Source organism: Chrysochloris asiatica, unplaced genomic scaffold (genome assembly GCF_000296735.1).
Source record: "Chrysochloris asiatica unplaced genomic scaffold, ChrAsi1.0 scaffold00104, whole genome shotgun sequence".
Taxonomy (NCBI): domain Eukaryota; kingdom Metazoa; phylum Chordata; class Mammalia; order Afrosoricida; family Chrysochloridae; genus Chrysochloris; species Chrysochloris asiatica.
Genome location: NW_006408622.1, coordinates 8706139 through 8721722, shown reverse-complemented (window position 1 = coordinate 8721722; position 15584 = coordinate 8706139). Strand labels below are relative to the sequence as shown.

Here is a 15584-nt window from a genome sequence, read left to right as displayed (position 1 = left end):
TAGTCAGAACTTTTACTGTAAAAAAACACACGCAAAGCATACTTTTCTGAAAGCACTTAACTTTGAACAAAGCACCAAACTACACAAATGCAGAATGAAAACAGCATTTCAACTCCACCCAAAGTAGTCATCATCAAAGGGGTAAAGGTCATCTACCTACCTTCACTAGGCACTGTTCGCTTTTTTAAACAGGTGACAATAAAAAATATTGTCCACAATCAGTACCCCAACTCTCGGACATGTTTCAGACAGTCTTCAACTTCATGCTTTAATAGTGTCGAGGAGAGTATGATCAAGATCTGGAACAAATCTGTATCCTCCACGCCTGTAGTAGAGATAGGTGACCGCCTTATGTAAATCTGATCCCTGTCTTCAACACCTAGTTCTCCATCCTCCTCCTTCTCCACCTTCTCTGGATGATCTCCTATAGTAGTTCCCATAATCATACCCAAGACCTTATCTTCTGTCATCGTCATCCCCACCATGTGAGCTGCCATAGGTTGTAGGTATCCTTATATAAATTCTGCGTGTTGGAGTGTGTGGTCTTTTTGTTATGCAGATATCAACTCTGATGTTCAACCATCAAGCTCCATTCCATTGGCATGCTCTTTAGCTTCCTTGGCAGCATCTACATTTTCAATATATACGAAGGCAAATCCTCTTGAACATCCAGACTGCTGGTCAGATACAACAGACACATCAGCATTGGGGCCATACTTAGAGAGCACTCTTAAATCTCGCACTGTGGTGGATAAGCTCAGCTCCAAAACTCCAAGACAACAGTTGGAATCAGGAGTTGCCCAATTCCCAAGTCAATGCCTGCGAGTCGATATGGGAAAATGACTATGGCAATGCCTTCTGTGATCATCTCGACTGTTAAGACCTGCTATAGCACTGTCTAGGGGAGTGGGACCAAGAACGTGATCTTGTGTAATGCCTTTGAGAACTTCTTCTGGTACGCCTCTTTGGATTTTGGGGGGAGGCAACACCTAGCCATGGGTCACCAAGTCACCATGCGACCAGAGTTACCCATCATGAACTGGGTGTTGTCTAACCTACAGTCATAAAGTTAGATGTGTACAGCTGCACTCCATCATTAAACAGAAGTAGCATTATGAGATTGGGCTCGAGCAGAACCTGAAAGCATGAGTCAGTCTCCACTTCTGTCACATTAGCTTCTGTCTCCCAGTCTACACATAGGGCCTCCTGAGGAGTTCCTTATGATCAGTTGACTGAGGAAGAGAAAACGGCTTGGTTTATAGATGGTTCTGCACGATATGCAGGCACCATTTGGAAATGACAGTGGCAGCACAACAGCTCCTGAAGGGCAGTGATGAAGGGGCAGAACTTTAAGCAGTGCATCTGGTTGTTCATTCTACTTGGAAGAAGTGGCCAGATGTGTGACTGTACACAGATTTATGGGCTGTGGTTAATGGTTTGACTGGATGGTCAGGGTCTTGGAAGGGACATAATTGGAAAATTGGTGACAAGGAGGTGAGGGGATGAAGTATGTGGGTAGACATCTCTGAATGGGCAAAAAAGTAAAGACACTGTGTCTCATGTGAATACGCACTAAAGGGTTATCTCAATAGAGGAGGATTTTAACAACCAAATGGACAGGAAACATGTTCTGTGGAAACTCATCATGTTCTTTCCCCAGCCACTTCTGTCATTGCCCAATGGGCTCATGAAGGAAATGACCATGGTGGAAGGGATGGAGGCTATGCACGGGCTCAGCAGCATGACTTTCACACACCAAGGCTGACTTGACTACAGCCACTGCTATGTGTCCCATCTACTAGCATCAGAAACCAACACTGAGTCCAGTTATAGGGCTATCCCTTGTGGAGATCAGCCAGCTACCTGGTGGCAGGTTGATTATATCAGGCTACTTCCATCATGGAAAGGGCAGCGTTTGTTCTTACAGAAATAGACACTTAAGTCTGGATGTAGGTTTGCCTTCCCTGCATGCAATGCTTTTGCCAAAACTACCATCTGTGGTCTTACAGAACGTCTTATCCACCATCATGGTCTCTCACACAGCATCTTCTTGGCAATACCTTGAAGGATTGGAGCAATGTTCTCCAGGAGTCTGTATATGCTCTAAACCAGCAGCCAATATATGATGCTATTTCTCTAGCTGCCAGGATCCATTGGTCCAGAAACCAAGGGGTGAAAATGGAAGTCACACCACTATTACTCCTAGTGATCCACTCGAAAGATTTTTGCTTCCTGTCCCTGCAACCCTATGGTCCTTGGGCCTGGATGTTTTCATTCTAAAGAGCGGAATACTCCTACTTGGAGATACAGCATTGATTTCATTGAACTGGAAGTTAAGACTGTCCCCTGGTCATTTTGCACTCCTAATGCCTCTGGATCAACAAAGAAGGGAGTTACTGTATTGGGTGGTGTGATTGAGTCTGATTACCAAGGGGAAATTGGCTTGACATTATATAATGGAGGTAAAGAATAATGTGTGTGACATCCAGTAGACTCAGTAGGATGTCTTTTAGTACTACCATGTCCTGTGATTAAAGTCAATGGTAAACTACGGCAACCTGATCACATGAAGACTAATAGTCTAGACCCTTTAGGAATGAAGATTTGGGTGATACTAGATTGAAGTTGTCAAGGACTTCATTCTTCTTGGATCAACTATCAACACTCATGGAAGCAGTAGCCAAGAGATCAGACAACATATTGCATTGGGCAAATGTGCTGCACAGGAACTTTTTAAAGTGTTGAATAGCAGAGATGTCAGCTTGAGGACTAACGTGCGCCTGACCCAAGCCATGGTATTTTCATTAACCTCATATGGATGCGAAAGCTGGACAGTGAATAAGGAAGATTGTAGAAGAATTGGTGCCTTTGAGTTGTGGTGTTGGAGGAGAATACTGAAAGTGCCATGGACTGCCAAAAGAACCAATAGATCTGTTTTGGAAGAAGTGCAGCCAGAGTGCTCCTTGGAGGCCAGGATGGCTAAGCTTCGTCTCTCATACTTTGGGCATATTGTCAGGAGGGAATAGTGGCTGGAGGATGTCATGCTTGGTAAGATGGAGGGTCAGAGAAAAAGAGGAAGACCCCCAACGAGATGGATGTAAATGAGGCCAGTGTTTTCAGTTGTGTTTTAGTTTTATCATGTCAGGCACATGACTTTACTACTTAGAGATTATGTATATAATTTATAAGTTTCAAGTTGACAAGGGTGGACAGTAATAATTAGGATTCTATTTCAACATGACTAGGACAGGATTTTCAGAGGTTTAGCAGTTGGGATGTGCTTATTTCAATGGTGATGGGACCTGATACAGGAAAGGTTACCTCTATGGTGAGTGGCTATGAGTAATCAATTGGAGGGATGCTTCCTTAGGGGTGTGGCCTGCTCCAATATAATGGACATTTGGAAAAGGTTCTTTCTCTCTTCTGCTGGGGACCTGGGACTCTACAATTATAAGCCATTTCCTTCATAATAAACCTCTCTAGACGGTACTGAACAACAACAACATATATGCATATATATGTTTTACTTCTTTAGAAAACCCAGCCTAAGACAATATCCTTCTCCAGGGACTTAGTCCCTCAAGATAGTATGTCTGAAGTATGAGAGACCACGTCACACCTTCCTGGCTTCTAAGGAGCATTCTGGCTGTACTTCTTCCATCACTGATTTGTTTGTTCTTCTAGCAGTCTATGGTACTTTTAATATTCTTCTCCAACACTGTAAGTCAAATGCATCAAGTCTTCTATGGTCTTCCTTACTAACTTTAACATGCATATGAAGCTACTAAAAATACCATGGCTTGGGTAAGGTGTACCTTAGTCCTCAAACTGACATCTTTGTTCTTGAACATTTTAAAGTCTTGTGCAGATTTGTCTAATGCAATATGTCCTTTGATTTCTTGACCATGAATGTTGATGGTGGATCCCAGTAAAATGAAGTCTTTGACAACTTCCAATATTTTCGCCATTTATCTTTATGTTATTGTCAAGTGGTGAGGATTTTTGTTTTCTTGACATTGAGGTGCAACTCATACCAAAGGCTGTGGTTTTTGTATCTTCATTAGTACTTTATGTCCTCTTTCCTTTTAGCGAACAAGGTTGTACCTTATGGATGTTGCAGATTGTTAATGAGTCTTCCTCCAATCTTGATGCCACATTCTTCCTATAATTCAATTTCTCGGATTATTTGCTTGAATACAGATTGAATAAGTATGGAGAAAGAATACAACCCTTGCACACATTTTTCCTAATTTTAAACCTGCCAGTGTCCCTCCATTTTGTTTGAACACCACCTCTTGGTCTATGTACAGGTGTTGTCCATAACTTGTCATGACCCACAGTCAAAAGCCTTTGTATGATCAATGAAGCCCAGGTAAACATCTTTCAAGGATTCTCTGCTTTCAGCCAAGATCTGTCTGATATCATTAATGACATCCCTCATTACATGTCTTTGTCTGAGTCCAGCTTGAACCTCTTTTTAATTAAAAGGCTGGAAGTCCAGTACCTTGTTCATGTAGTATTGCAGCCATCCTTTAATTATCTTTAGCAAAATTTCACTTGTATGCAATACTGACATTGTCTGATGATATCCACATTCTGTTGGGTCACCTCTCTTTGGAATGGTCACACATATGGATCTCTTCCAATCAGTTGGCCAGGTAGATAGATGCCTTGTATAGATTTCTCAGCATAAATGAATGAGTGCTTCCAGTGCCGCATCCATTTGTTGAAAGATTTCAATTTGTATTACGTGAATTCCTGGTGTCTTGTTCTTTGCCGATGCTTTCAGTACACTTTGTATTTCTTCCCTCACTACCATTAGCTCTTGATCATATACTCTCTCTTGAAATGACTGAACATGGTCCATTTCTTTTTGGTATGCTGACTCTGTATTCCTTCCATCTTCTTTTGATGCTTCCTGCATCATTCATTATTTTGCCCATAGAATCCTTCAACATTTCAAGGTTGTAAAGATTTATAGCCTCTAAAACCCTATACAGGTTTGCTAGGAGTTGGAACTGACTCAGTGGCACATTACCACCACCAGCATTCTCCCTCTTGATCCAGCAACATCTTACGTTTTCTTGCTTAGTGGTTCCTAGTCAATGTGAATTAACATCACTGGGCACTGTTCTGCATCCTGGGCTCTCATTCTAGTTGGAAAGACAAACGTAAGCACAGAATACTACCAACTGTATTACATGTTGTAAGGGAAAAACCAGGGAAAGGATGGGGCTCAGGTACCAGGGAATTGGTGGGGAGTCCTGAATAGGGAGTACAGTCTTAGGAGCACCAAGCAGGAAGCCTAGAGGGCACAGGGCAGGCTAGTGCAGGGATCTGGGGTGTACAGGAAACCCCAAGGCAGGCTGATGGCAGTGAGAACGTTAAGAACATGGAGAAATCTGGGTGGGCACTGGGGATACACTGGCATTGCTGAGTACTTGAATGAGGAGATGAAGAAAAGAGGAATCAAGGATGTCTTGTAAGATTTCCACTTGAAATACTAGTTGGATGATCCAGAGCTTGGATGTGAGAGAACTTAGGAGGGATGTTGCGATGAACTAGACATGAGTCTAGAGCCTGGTCAAGAGGCATTTGGCATACTCTGAGACTGCATGGATGACCAGTGACTACAAAGAGATGGTCAGGGGCTAACACCAGCCATTCTCAGATGAGAGCAATGTGGGCAATAGGGTTTCACAGAACCTAGGGGAGAAGGAAGTGGTCGACCATCTCAAAGGTCACCAGAGGTCAATATAAGGTCAGAGAAGCATCCTTTGGGTTTAGCTAAATAGATATTGTTGGTGAACTTGGGTGGGTAGTGAGGACAGAAAGGTAGGGGAGGAAATGGAGCCCGCGAGTGCAGACAAAGGATCTGGATCAGCTCTGCCAGTACTTCATTTGCCCCATGTGATTGGTGGTTAGGTAAGTGCCGTCAAATTGGTCTGACTCATAGCGACCCTGTATAGCGGATGGTGAGTTTGAACTGCTGACCTAGCAGTCAAGTGTTTATCCTACAGCTCTAAACCAGGAGAACTGAGCACTTGAAATGTGTTTAATCTGATGCAGATATGGTGTAAGTACACATCAATTTCAAAGATTTAGTATAATAAAAGTGCTCGACTACTAGCCAAAAGGTTGATGGTTTGAACCCACACAGAGGCAACGTGAAAGACAGGCCTTGTGATCTTCTAAAAGGTCATAACCTTGAACCCTATGGAGCACACACAGGGTTGCAATGAGTTAGTCTACTTGACGGCAACAACAGTATAGAAACAAGAATAAAATACATCATTGTTTTCATTATCAGTTACATGTTAATCTTATTTTTGATTGGGCTACACATTCATTTCACTTGTTTTTACTTTGTGATATGGCAACTTTGTTAATTATTGAGTTGGTTTCAATTTACAGCAATTTATATAGGGTTTCCAAGGTGGGTTGTGGGTTTGAACTGTCAACCTTATCGTTAGCAGTCCTACAGTGCCAGAATCAACTCCAGAGCATACAACTCACCTGATGATGCAGTGAATGGCAAGGTCCTCCCCTGAGAGTGAAGAAGGGTATGTTGTGGGCTGAGAAGGAATTGTCTAAGTTTGCTACCTCTTATACTGAAATTCTATTGTTTCTGTCTCCTTTAAAAGACTGAATTTCAAGGCAGGGAATGCATCTCCTTTGCAGCCCTGGCTTCTAGCATGGGCCTGGCCACTAGGTGCCATTAATTAATAAACGTTGAAACAAATAATTTGGAAACAGCCTTTCTTTCCTACGCTCACGCTCACATCTGCCACTCAATCCCAATGCAAGCCACATCTAATTCCCACCCGTACACACAGACAGGCCTGGGCCCCAGCCAGCTCAGTGCTGTGGAATTCTAAGGCCAGCTGCCTGCTACTTCTGTGAGTCTGCCTTTGGAAGTGCCTCAGTTTCTTGAGTACCTATGGTCCACATGCATGGTGGCTTCTTTGGCAATCAAGGAGCACTGGAAAGGTTTATTTCCTCTTTGTCTCATATCAGGAGGTAGGTCTCCAGAGTGGCCAACAGGGTAGAGAAAGCCATCCTTACAGTCAGCCCCATGGCTGGAATGTGGCATTTTCAGCTACAATTCTGAAGCTAGAAGGCTCATTCTCTCAGGTGCCCTCTGGTAGAAAAGGTGGGTCAAAAAAGGATTTTACCTGCCTGTATGTCCTCTTATTTTTTAGCTGAGCTGTCCCCAGGCTGAGGTCTCCAATGATCTTTTTGGTTGTAACTGAGATCTTCTTAACCTCGGTTGTAACATCCACATCTCTACTTGCTCATGGGTCACCCAGCTGGGGTTTAGGGATTCCTGCCTCCACCACTGTTCTGAGTCAGAAGTCAGTTAACATCACTGGGTACTAACATTAAATACGAACACAACTACATCTGTGCATTTTACCTGCTAGAATTTTAATTTGATCTTTCAGTTTATTCCTTAGTACACTCATACAATATGGGCGTTACTATTACTAAACAACTGTGGGTTCTGAGGTGCATATGAAAGGCTCTGGGATTTGTTCTTTACGCTCAACTTCTGGGGCACTCAGCAGAAGAAATGTGAGTCACACACTAATGCTCACATGTTACTTTCTTCTCAGTTCATGAAAAAGTTTACAGACTTTCAATGAAGAAATGTTATCTTTCAATATGAAAATGAGTTAAAGCTCCCCTATTTGTGGTTCCTATCATCCAATCTTTCCTTCTGCTTTAGCAGGAATGGCATCTGGAATCATCCAGTGAGATGGGCCTTTTTATCCCTGGGAGGCAGGGTCTCTGCCACTAGATTGGGTCCCTGGTGGGAGAAGGGGTTGAAATGAAGTCTTCATCTTTGGGTAGCTTACAGCACCTATGTTTGGTGGGATGTGAGTGTTGGCAGATCACAAGCCAAGGAGAGAGCTTTCAGAAGACAAGACAACATTGGCTTCGGCTACCCAGAGGCCGTGCCCAGCTGCAGCCTTAAGGAAGTCAATAGCAGGTGTGGTGGGTTGTTCTGCTTTCTGTCCAGCCCCACCTCCCCCCAGCTCATTTGAATATTCCAAGTAGTCTTCCCTTGACAGGTCTCAATCAGAGGTTGGGATTACCTCAAAAACAACCCAGTGCAGGACCAGGCTTTTCAAAGTAATGAATTAGGGCAGACTTCTGAGATGTAGTCTGTTGCAGTTCATGTTAAACAAAGATACAAACGATTATTAAATGTATATTTTTAATAAAGCCAATAGTTATTTTACTTATAGGAGCTTTAAAAGTAAGATACAAAATGTAGAGTTCCAGTTTGGAAGCGTTTAACTATTCACACTGTGTCCTGCTGATGGCCGAGCAAGGTAGCCAGGCCCGGTCATGCAAAGGACACAGACACTCACACATACACACATGCGCTTTGGCGAGACCCCTCTGCCGAGCGCAGCACCTGGAATTACCAGTGTTCAGAGCAAGGTGGTGCTGAGAACACAGCACCTACATGGAGACCACACAAACAGCTTCACACGATCTCACAGCCCATGGAGATGCAATTACAAAATGCCTTTCTTATTAGACAAAAACTGGAAAGTGATAATAGGGTTGTCACCTATGCTGGGGAATCAAGGACTGACCTCTATCCAGAGTGAGGCCGTAGGGGAGGCACTATTGAAACAAGAGTACTTCAGTAGAATAGAACTTGGAATACAGGGCACTGTAGACACGTACATTACTGAAAGAAGTAGAAAACTATCTTACAAGTAAAATAGCCACAAACAACTTCAACAGAGAGATAAGTGTGCACACTCTGACAGCTAACACAGACAGGAGCCACGCAGGGTTGGTGCAAAGCATGTGCCTGAAAAAGTCTATGTACAAAATAGTCCTCTGTAAACATGGTGAGGTGAATGTTCAGAACCTATGGTGACAGTATCCTAAGTACAGGTAGTAATGGAGTCCCCACACAGCACAAAGACAACACCTGAGGCCTGGATACAACCTGGCAACATAGGACTTAAAATTCAGGTGGCTGGGCTCAGATACCCTAAGGGTCCTCTATAGTGTATGTGTGTGTATGTGTGTGTATATATATACATACATATGTATATATATATACACACATATGCATATATATATATATAATTTTTGGTATTTTTAAATATATATAATTATATTTGTAGAAAAATGAGAACATAAATGTGTTTTTACAATCTTTGCTGGAAAAGTTTATATGGAGTTAGAAAGAATAAACCATTTATTAGTAGTTAACATATATTAAAATGGCTTAATGATTTAAGAAAATATAAAAAATATTAATACTGTCAAACTTTCATACCAGAAAATATTATGGATTTTTCTCAATTAGACTTTTTCAAAGATGAAATATGAAAAAATTTAAATAAGCTTTATATAAAGAACTTTCTGTAACCTAATTAATATACAGTGGGATACGTCTATTCTATATAGATATACTTACTATTTCTCAGTTTAAGCACCATTCAATTTTTCTGGATCCATTCTGGCTGGAAACTATCCCTAAATCCACAGGATGGAAACTGTTTAATGGCACATGTTAACTGAAAATGAGGTTGGTTGTTCCTTTTCGTTTCTTTTTTTAAAGAAAAGACTTGTACTTCCTATCTACATTTTAATTGGTTTGTCTTCTGAGTCAGTTCAAAAATGCTGCTGCCATTTCAAGTGCAGGTGTCTCGGTGCCGCCCCTTGGCCACACCTCTACCCTCTGAGGAGAGGGCTGTGGTGACGCCTCTGACCATCTGCAGAATAACAAGTGTCGGAGGTGCGCATTTATCCTGCACACGGGCAGCAGCTGGCTGGCTCATCTCCATATAGGGCTCCAATATCAGTTTTATGATCCTGCTTTAGTAAATCTGGTGAAGGCTACACATCCTGGGTGCTGCCGGGATGGCGAGGGAGGGGCTACCCTCCTACAGAAAACCCAGGTGATTGCTTCTGACCACAAATAATTTATAATTTGCCCATTTTGTATAAGATTAAATAAAGATACTGTTAAACAAATCTCCAGCCACATGTGTTATCTTAAAATATTTGATGCATTTTAGGTAGGAGATGTTTTAACTAAAACCTACAAGAAAAACAGCTATAAAAAACAGTGACTGGTGTGATCAACAATGTGTTAAAGGAGGGAGTTTGGAAAAAGGGTCACTTTTGCTCTTGACTTTCAGGCCAGATGTCTTCCCAACACACACAGTGGGACTAAAAGCTTTAAAGCTGTGTGTCTCAAAGCATAGTCCATGGCCCACCTGCATCAGAATCACCTGAGGTGCTTATTAAGCAAGCACACAGATTCCCAAAGCATCCCCTTTGCAGGTCAAATAACTCTTTGCAGGTCAAATAACTCCATCTTTAGCTGGCTCTCCAGGGGTTTGGTGCCTCCAAAGTTTGAGAACCCAAAATTTAAAGGCTAGGAGTTGCCAACCACTCAGCCCCCAGGGATTCCTGCCTGAGACGGGTGCACTGGTCCTCTGGGGGAAGCTGGTGTCAGCTAGTCGGCCCTGAGCCGGGAACTGCTCCCAACAGCTCTGGGCAGGTGGGCAGGTTGGCCCTGGGTCAGTACTGGGGTAAGTAGGCTGGCCTGCGTTCAGCCTTCCCGGGGAAAGCCTTGAAGCCCTTGGGTGCTGCCTTGTGTGCTGCTGGGGGTGGAGGCTGAGGTGGGGTCTGCACGTAGCTAAAGGAGGTGGTGCTGCAGTCACTGGTCGCGGCCCACACAGGGGACTGCAGCATCTGCAAGGTGCCGTCCCACTGGCTGCTGGGGCTGGCCATCGCATAGAGAGGCGTGCTGGGGCTGGGCAGTGTGCTGGGCAGCGGGGAAGAGTGTTGCCAGGGTGCTTTGGGCGGCCAAGTTTTGGTTTTGTTGTCCTGAGAGACAGAAGAGGAGTCTCAGTGGTGTTTCTGGTGACTTACCCTCTTTCCCCCTCCCCAGACCTCTGACCTTTATTCCCACCTAGGAGCAGGGTGAGACATCCCCCAACCCCTGGCCCAATTCCAGCCACCCCCCACTGCCCACTCCTCAAAGCCCTGGGCCAGTGCCAACAGAATTTTATGCAAGGAAAGCAATAGAAGCTCATCTGCACTGTCCAGTATGGTAGTTGGCAGCACTTACCAACAAGTCACCTGTGGGCAATACACCCGAGGAAGTGAGCTTTTATTTAAACTTAATTTAACGTAAACAGCTTTATGTGGTTAGTGGCTATCACAGTGGACAGCAGAGCCATAAAGCTTCCTTTGCATGTGGCTTTGAGTAGGCTGAGATGGATATCATTCAGACAAAATCATGGGGACTTGGGGGATTAAAGTAACAAAAGAATTAGTCACTACAAAGAAAGTAGAACCATCCTCCTTATTCTGAAGCCACTTCAAAATTATACCTGGTTCATGTCTTCCAAGGTGCTAAGAAAAGGTGGTGACGGCAGAGTGCTGGTCTCCTGCTCTCCACTGCTATGTTTCCTGAAAGAACCAAGAGCTCAGTGCAATGATGACCTGGGTTCCTGTCTCCTTATCTCTAGGGAATGCTAAGCCACTTGGCTCCAATGTCTCCAGACTACACTGCACTCAGGGAGTGTGAGTGTGTGTGTCTCAGCCCTTGCATGGTTTAGTCTTGCAAGTGTCACAGGTAGGTGGGGTGGATGAGGTGGGTATCAGGACAGCCACTGACATTGTTTAACTTCTCACTCAGAGCCCCCCAGCTTTGGCTTTTTGTTAGTTTATTCTACAGATATCGACTAAGTGTTTACCATGGCACTGGAAATCATGTGGCTTAAAAAAAAAAAAGGTCATTAGTTTTACTTATAAATAAAAATCCAGCTCTATCAGCACTCCTGCATGCAGACAGTAATCTCTACTGAAAGCTGGTGCTACAGGTGACTTATTTATTCTTCTTAGATGTTTAATCAGCCTCTCAAATGAAGTATGTCTAAAGCAGAAGTCTTACTGCCTACCCTGGCTCCTATCTGCTTGTTGGTGAGTGCTGATTAGAGTTAGGCTGTCCTGGTCCTTCTTACTTACAGAAGGGGCTGCCTCCTGTAGGGCAGAGACCAGCTTCAGCAGATTCTCTGTCCAAATCCTTCTTCACCTATCTTAGCTATCATTGCATGGAGACTTTTATGACAGCAAAACTCAACCCAATGTTTAATTAAGTCACCTGGGCTACAAACCTGTGTGGTATTCTTACAGAGGCATCGGCAAACCAAGGCCAAGTATTCTTTTAGGTGAAAGGCCTTCAGACAAACATTAGAGGGACCAGGGCCCCTCTACCTTTCTCATACAAAAAGCAGGCTGGGAGAGATGGGGCTTCTGACCTTCTAGAGAAATTAATTGTGGGGCAAATTTATATGCTCTTCCCTCTTTTTCTTTCTTTTTTTTGTTTAGAAATCATTCATACCTTCTCTGCTTGACAGCAGCAACGAGGTCAGGCCCTGAAAACATGGAGAACAAGCTGTCTCCATTTGCGGAGGACGTCTCATCACTTGAGCTGGCTGAGTCTCCCTGAGCACCCGACCAGCCGCTGGGTAGGCCATCCCTAAAAGTCAAAGACAAAAGCTGTTTCCATGCCTCCTACAGCCAGCCTGGACACTGGCCTCTCAACTTCCACAACAATTCCTCCAAGAGCAGTCGTTACCCTGTACTCACTTCATTACCAGTCAGTGGTCTCTGCTGTCTCTTCTACAGAGCACTGGTAGTCCAGTGGCTATGAATGGAAAGGATGGTGGTTTGAATTCATCAAGCTTCCCCATGGAAGAAAGATATGGGAGTGCGCTTCCATAAAGAATGTTGTTAGGTGCTATGGAGTCGGTACCTACTCATAGCAAGTCTGTATGTAACAGGCTGGGCCTGTGCCAACCTCACAATCACTGCTAGGCTGGAGCCCATCGCTGCTGCCACTGTGCCAGCCCATCTCATTGGGGTTCTTCCTCTCTCTGACCCCTCCGCTTTACCAAACATGAAATAGTGCCTTCTAACCGAAGGGCTCATCTTCTGGCACTCTATCTAACAATATCCTGCTGCTCTTCACTATGCTTCAATATTCAATATTCTGGTGCTATCTGACAGTGTTTCTCTGCTATTCATAAGGTTTTCGGTGACTAAATATTCAGAAGTAGTCAGTCTCTCCTCCTTCCTAGTCTGTCTTCATCTAGAGGTTCAGCTGAAACTTGTCCACTGTGGGTGACCCTGCTGGTGTTTAAAATATTTGTGGCATAGCTTCAAAAATCACAGCAACACACAAGCCACCACAGTATGACAAATGACAGACAAGTGGTGGTCCACAAAGATTGCAGCCTTAGAAACCCTACTGGGCTGTTCCATTTTGGCCTATAGAGTGGCTATTAGTCAGAACCAAAAGCAATGGGTTTGATTTTTTTTTTTTGGTTAATGGGTCTCTCTTCTAAAATCTTGAGGTTTTCTTCACTCCCCTTGTTATGAAAGTAATATATATTCCACTCAGAAACCTCTAGTTTTTATGGGATATTTACTTTAGGAAAACAACAACAACACACACAAAAAATTGAGATTGCCTTTAGCTGTCCAGATTTATTTCCCAGATAGCAATGTTGTTGTTGTTAAGTGCTGTCAAGTCAGCTCTGACTCACAGCAACCTTATACAGGGTTTCTGAGGAGCAGTGGGTGGGTTTGAATGGCCAACTTTGTTCTTTGCAGTGCCATGCTGATCCTACAGTGTCATACCAGGAGTCCAGATAGCAATAGGGATGTGAAAAATCAATTCAAGTTGTCTTTATAATGAAAATCCACAATTCTCTCAATACAACGGAATCTAAACAATACACTGTTGCTTTGTGTACTCTCCAGTGATACCACAACAGCAAAAAAACACCCAAACCCACTGCCATCAAGTTGATTCCAACTCCCAGTGACCCGATTCGGTACAGGGTTTCTGAGGCTGTAAGCATTCACGGGACCAGAAATCCTCATTTTTCTCTCTCAGAGCAACTGGTGGGTGTGAACTACTGACCTTGTGGCAAGCACTCCAATGCTTATCCTACAGCATGCTACCAGGGCTCCAATGGGGTTGTTATTGCTGTTAAATGCAGTTGAATCAGTTCTGACCCATAGCGACTCTGTATAGGGTTTCTGAGAAGCAGCTGCGGTTTAGACCGACTTTGTAGTCCAGGGCATTAACCCACAGCACTATACTAGGACTAGTAGTTCATATATCATATGGGTTTCAGAGGCACATTCATATCAGGATAAAAGCCATCATCACTTAGGGCTGAAGAGTTTGTCTTGAAAAACATCACTTCATATGGATGGGTGTATTCACCAGGGCATCCAAGGACACATCAGGCATCCAATGGTCTGTCAGAAACCACTGAACCCCTGAAGTTTTAACTATGTGTCACTCTTATTTGTAATGGAATCATGCTATGTGTCACTATTGTTTGTAATGGAATCACGCTTGACAAAAACATACAAACACCAAAGAACCTCCTTCTCAAAGGCCCCATGAAGGATAACAGTCCCAAATTCATCTTCGCTCCCATAGCCAGCACTCACCCTTCAGTGAAGAATTCTGGTAAAGGCCAGGTCTGGTGGGTATCATCCATGGGTGGCCAGTTGCCCCGGGGATTGCCTGAGCGGCGACCATGTTGGGTTTGCCGCTTCTGCTGCATTGCCTGGCTGACGCCTGCCACGTAGCGTGCAAACTCTGGGTCTGAGCCCACTGTGTTGAGACAAAGGGACAGGCAGGTTTGGAGTCAAATTGGTTACTTCTCTACCTCTGAAAACTGTGTACCTCTCATCCTGTTAGAGTGAGATGGGGGCTTTGAACACAGGGCTGAGGGTGGGGTATAGTGGTTGTAGAAATGGTCAGTAAAGCTTATGCCTAAGAGAGTAGGCTGAATGAAAAAGAGAAAAGAAAAAGGCTTCCTTTATCATGACGAAATTTCCAAGACAAATACTAGTTATGTCTAATTTTTCAATGCTTTATTCTGTGTGCCTAGAGGCATTATATAAGAAATCAGAAAGTCAGATGATCCTTGTGATAAACTGATAACTTATTCAAGTGGTCATTCAAAACATCAGGTAGAGAATAATATTCCATTTCCAAGTTGGGCCAAACTTTTGAGTTAGTGGGTTCGGACCCAGAATTTTGCTGTATATTGGGATGACAGATCTGCTTATACAGTCTGAAGAAATTAAGAGTGACAAAATAAAGTGATATGTCAAAATGTATGACTTTGAAGAGAGAGAGCAGTTGACGACTCTAGACTCATAGAAAAAGAAAGGCTGTGTGCTGGCAGCCAGGAGGCAGGCTTGTAGAATGTGCCCTTTGGGAAAAAACAAACAAAAAAACAACAACTCTCAAAAACAAACAACCCAGAGGGATAGAAGCAAATACTGTTGAATGATGATGCTAATCACTGCAATGAAATGATGAGTGTAAAACCAATGTTATTCCATGTAAACTATCACTCAATTCACAATTAAAAAAAAAAAGAAAAAGTAGACTGGACAGAGCTGATGAAGGATGTGAATGCAGGAAAAGTGGAAGGAAAAAACAGCACATAAAGCATTTAAAGAAAAAGTCAAACAAAAAGATATGGCAGGAAAGTCTC

At 43.4% G+C, this 15584-nt stretch overlaps 1 protein-coding gene and 1 pseudogene across 1 annotated transcript in view; both read right to left on the bottom strand.

The window, feature by feature from the left end:
• Window positions 1-268: 268 nt before the first annotated feature.
• LOC102814223 lies at window positions 269-2029 on the bottom strand (annotated as a pseudogene).
• An 8468-nt stretch (window positions 2030-10497) lies between these two features.
• Window positions 10498-15584, bottom strand: part of KIAA0355 (KIAA0355 ortholog) — a 70084-nt gene continuing 64997 nt past the window's right edge. Inside the window, exons 10-13 of the mRNA XM_006867318.1 lie at window positions 14524-14689; window positions 12395-12532; window positions 11382-11460; window positions 10498-10872 (exon numbers count right to left, since the gene is read on the bottom strand). Of these exons, the coding sequence (XP_006867380.1) occupies window positions 10564-10872; window positions 11382-11460; window positions 12395-12532; window positions 14524-14689 (692 nt within the window). The 3' untranslated portion in view covers window positions 10498-10563. The remainder of the gene's footprint in view (window positions 10873-11381; window positions 11461-12394; window positions 12533-14523; window positions 14690-15584) is intronic.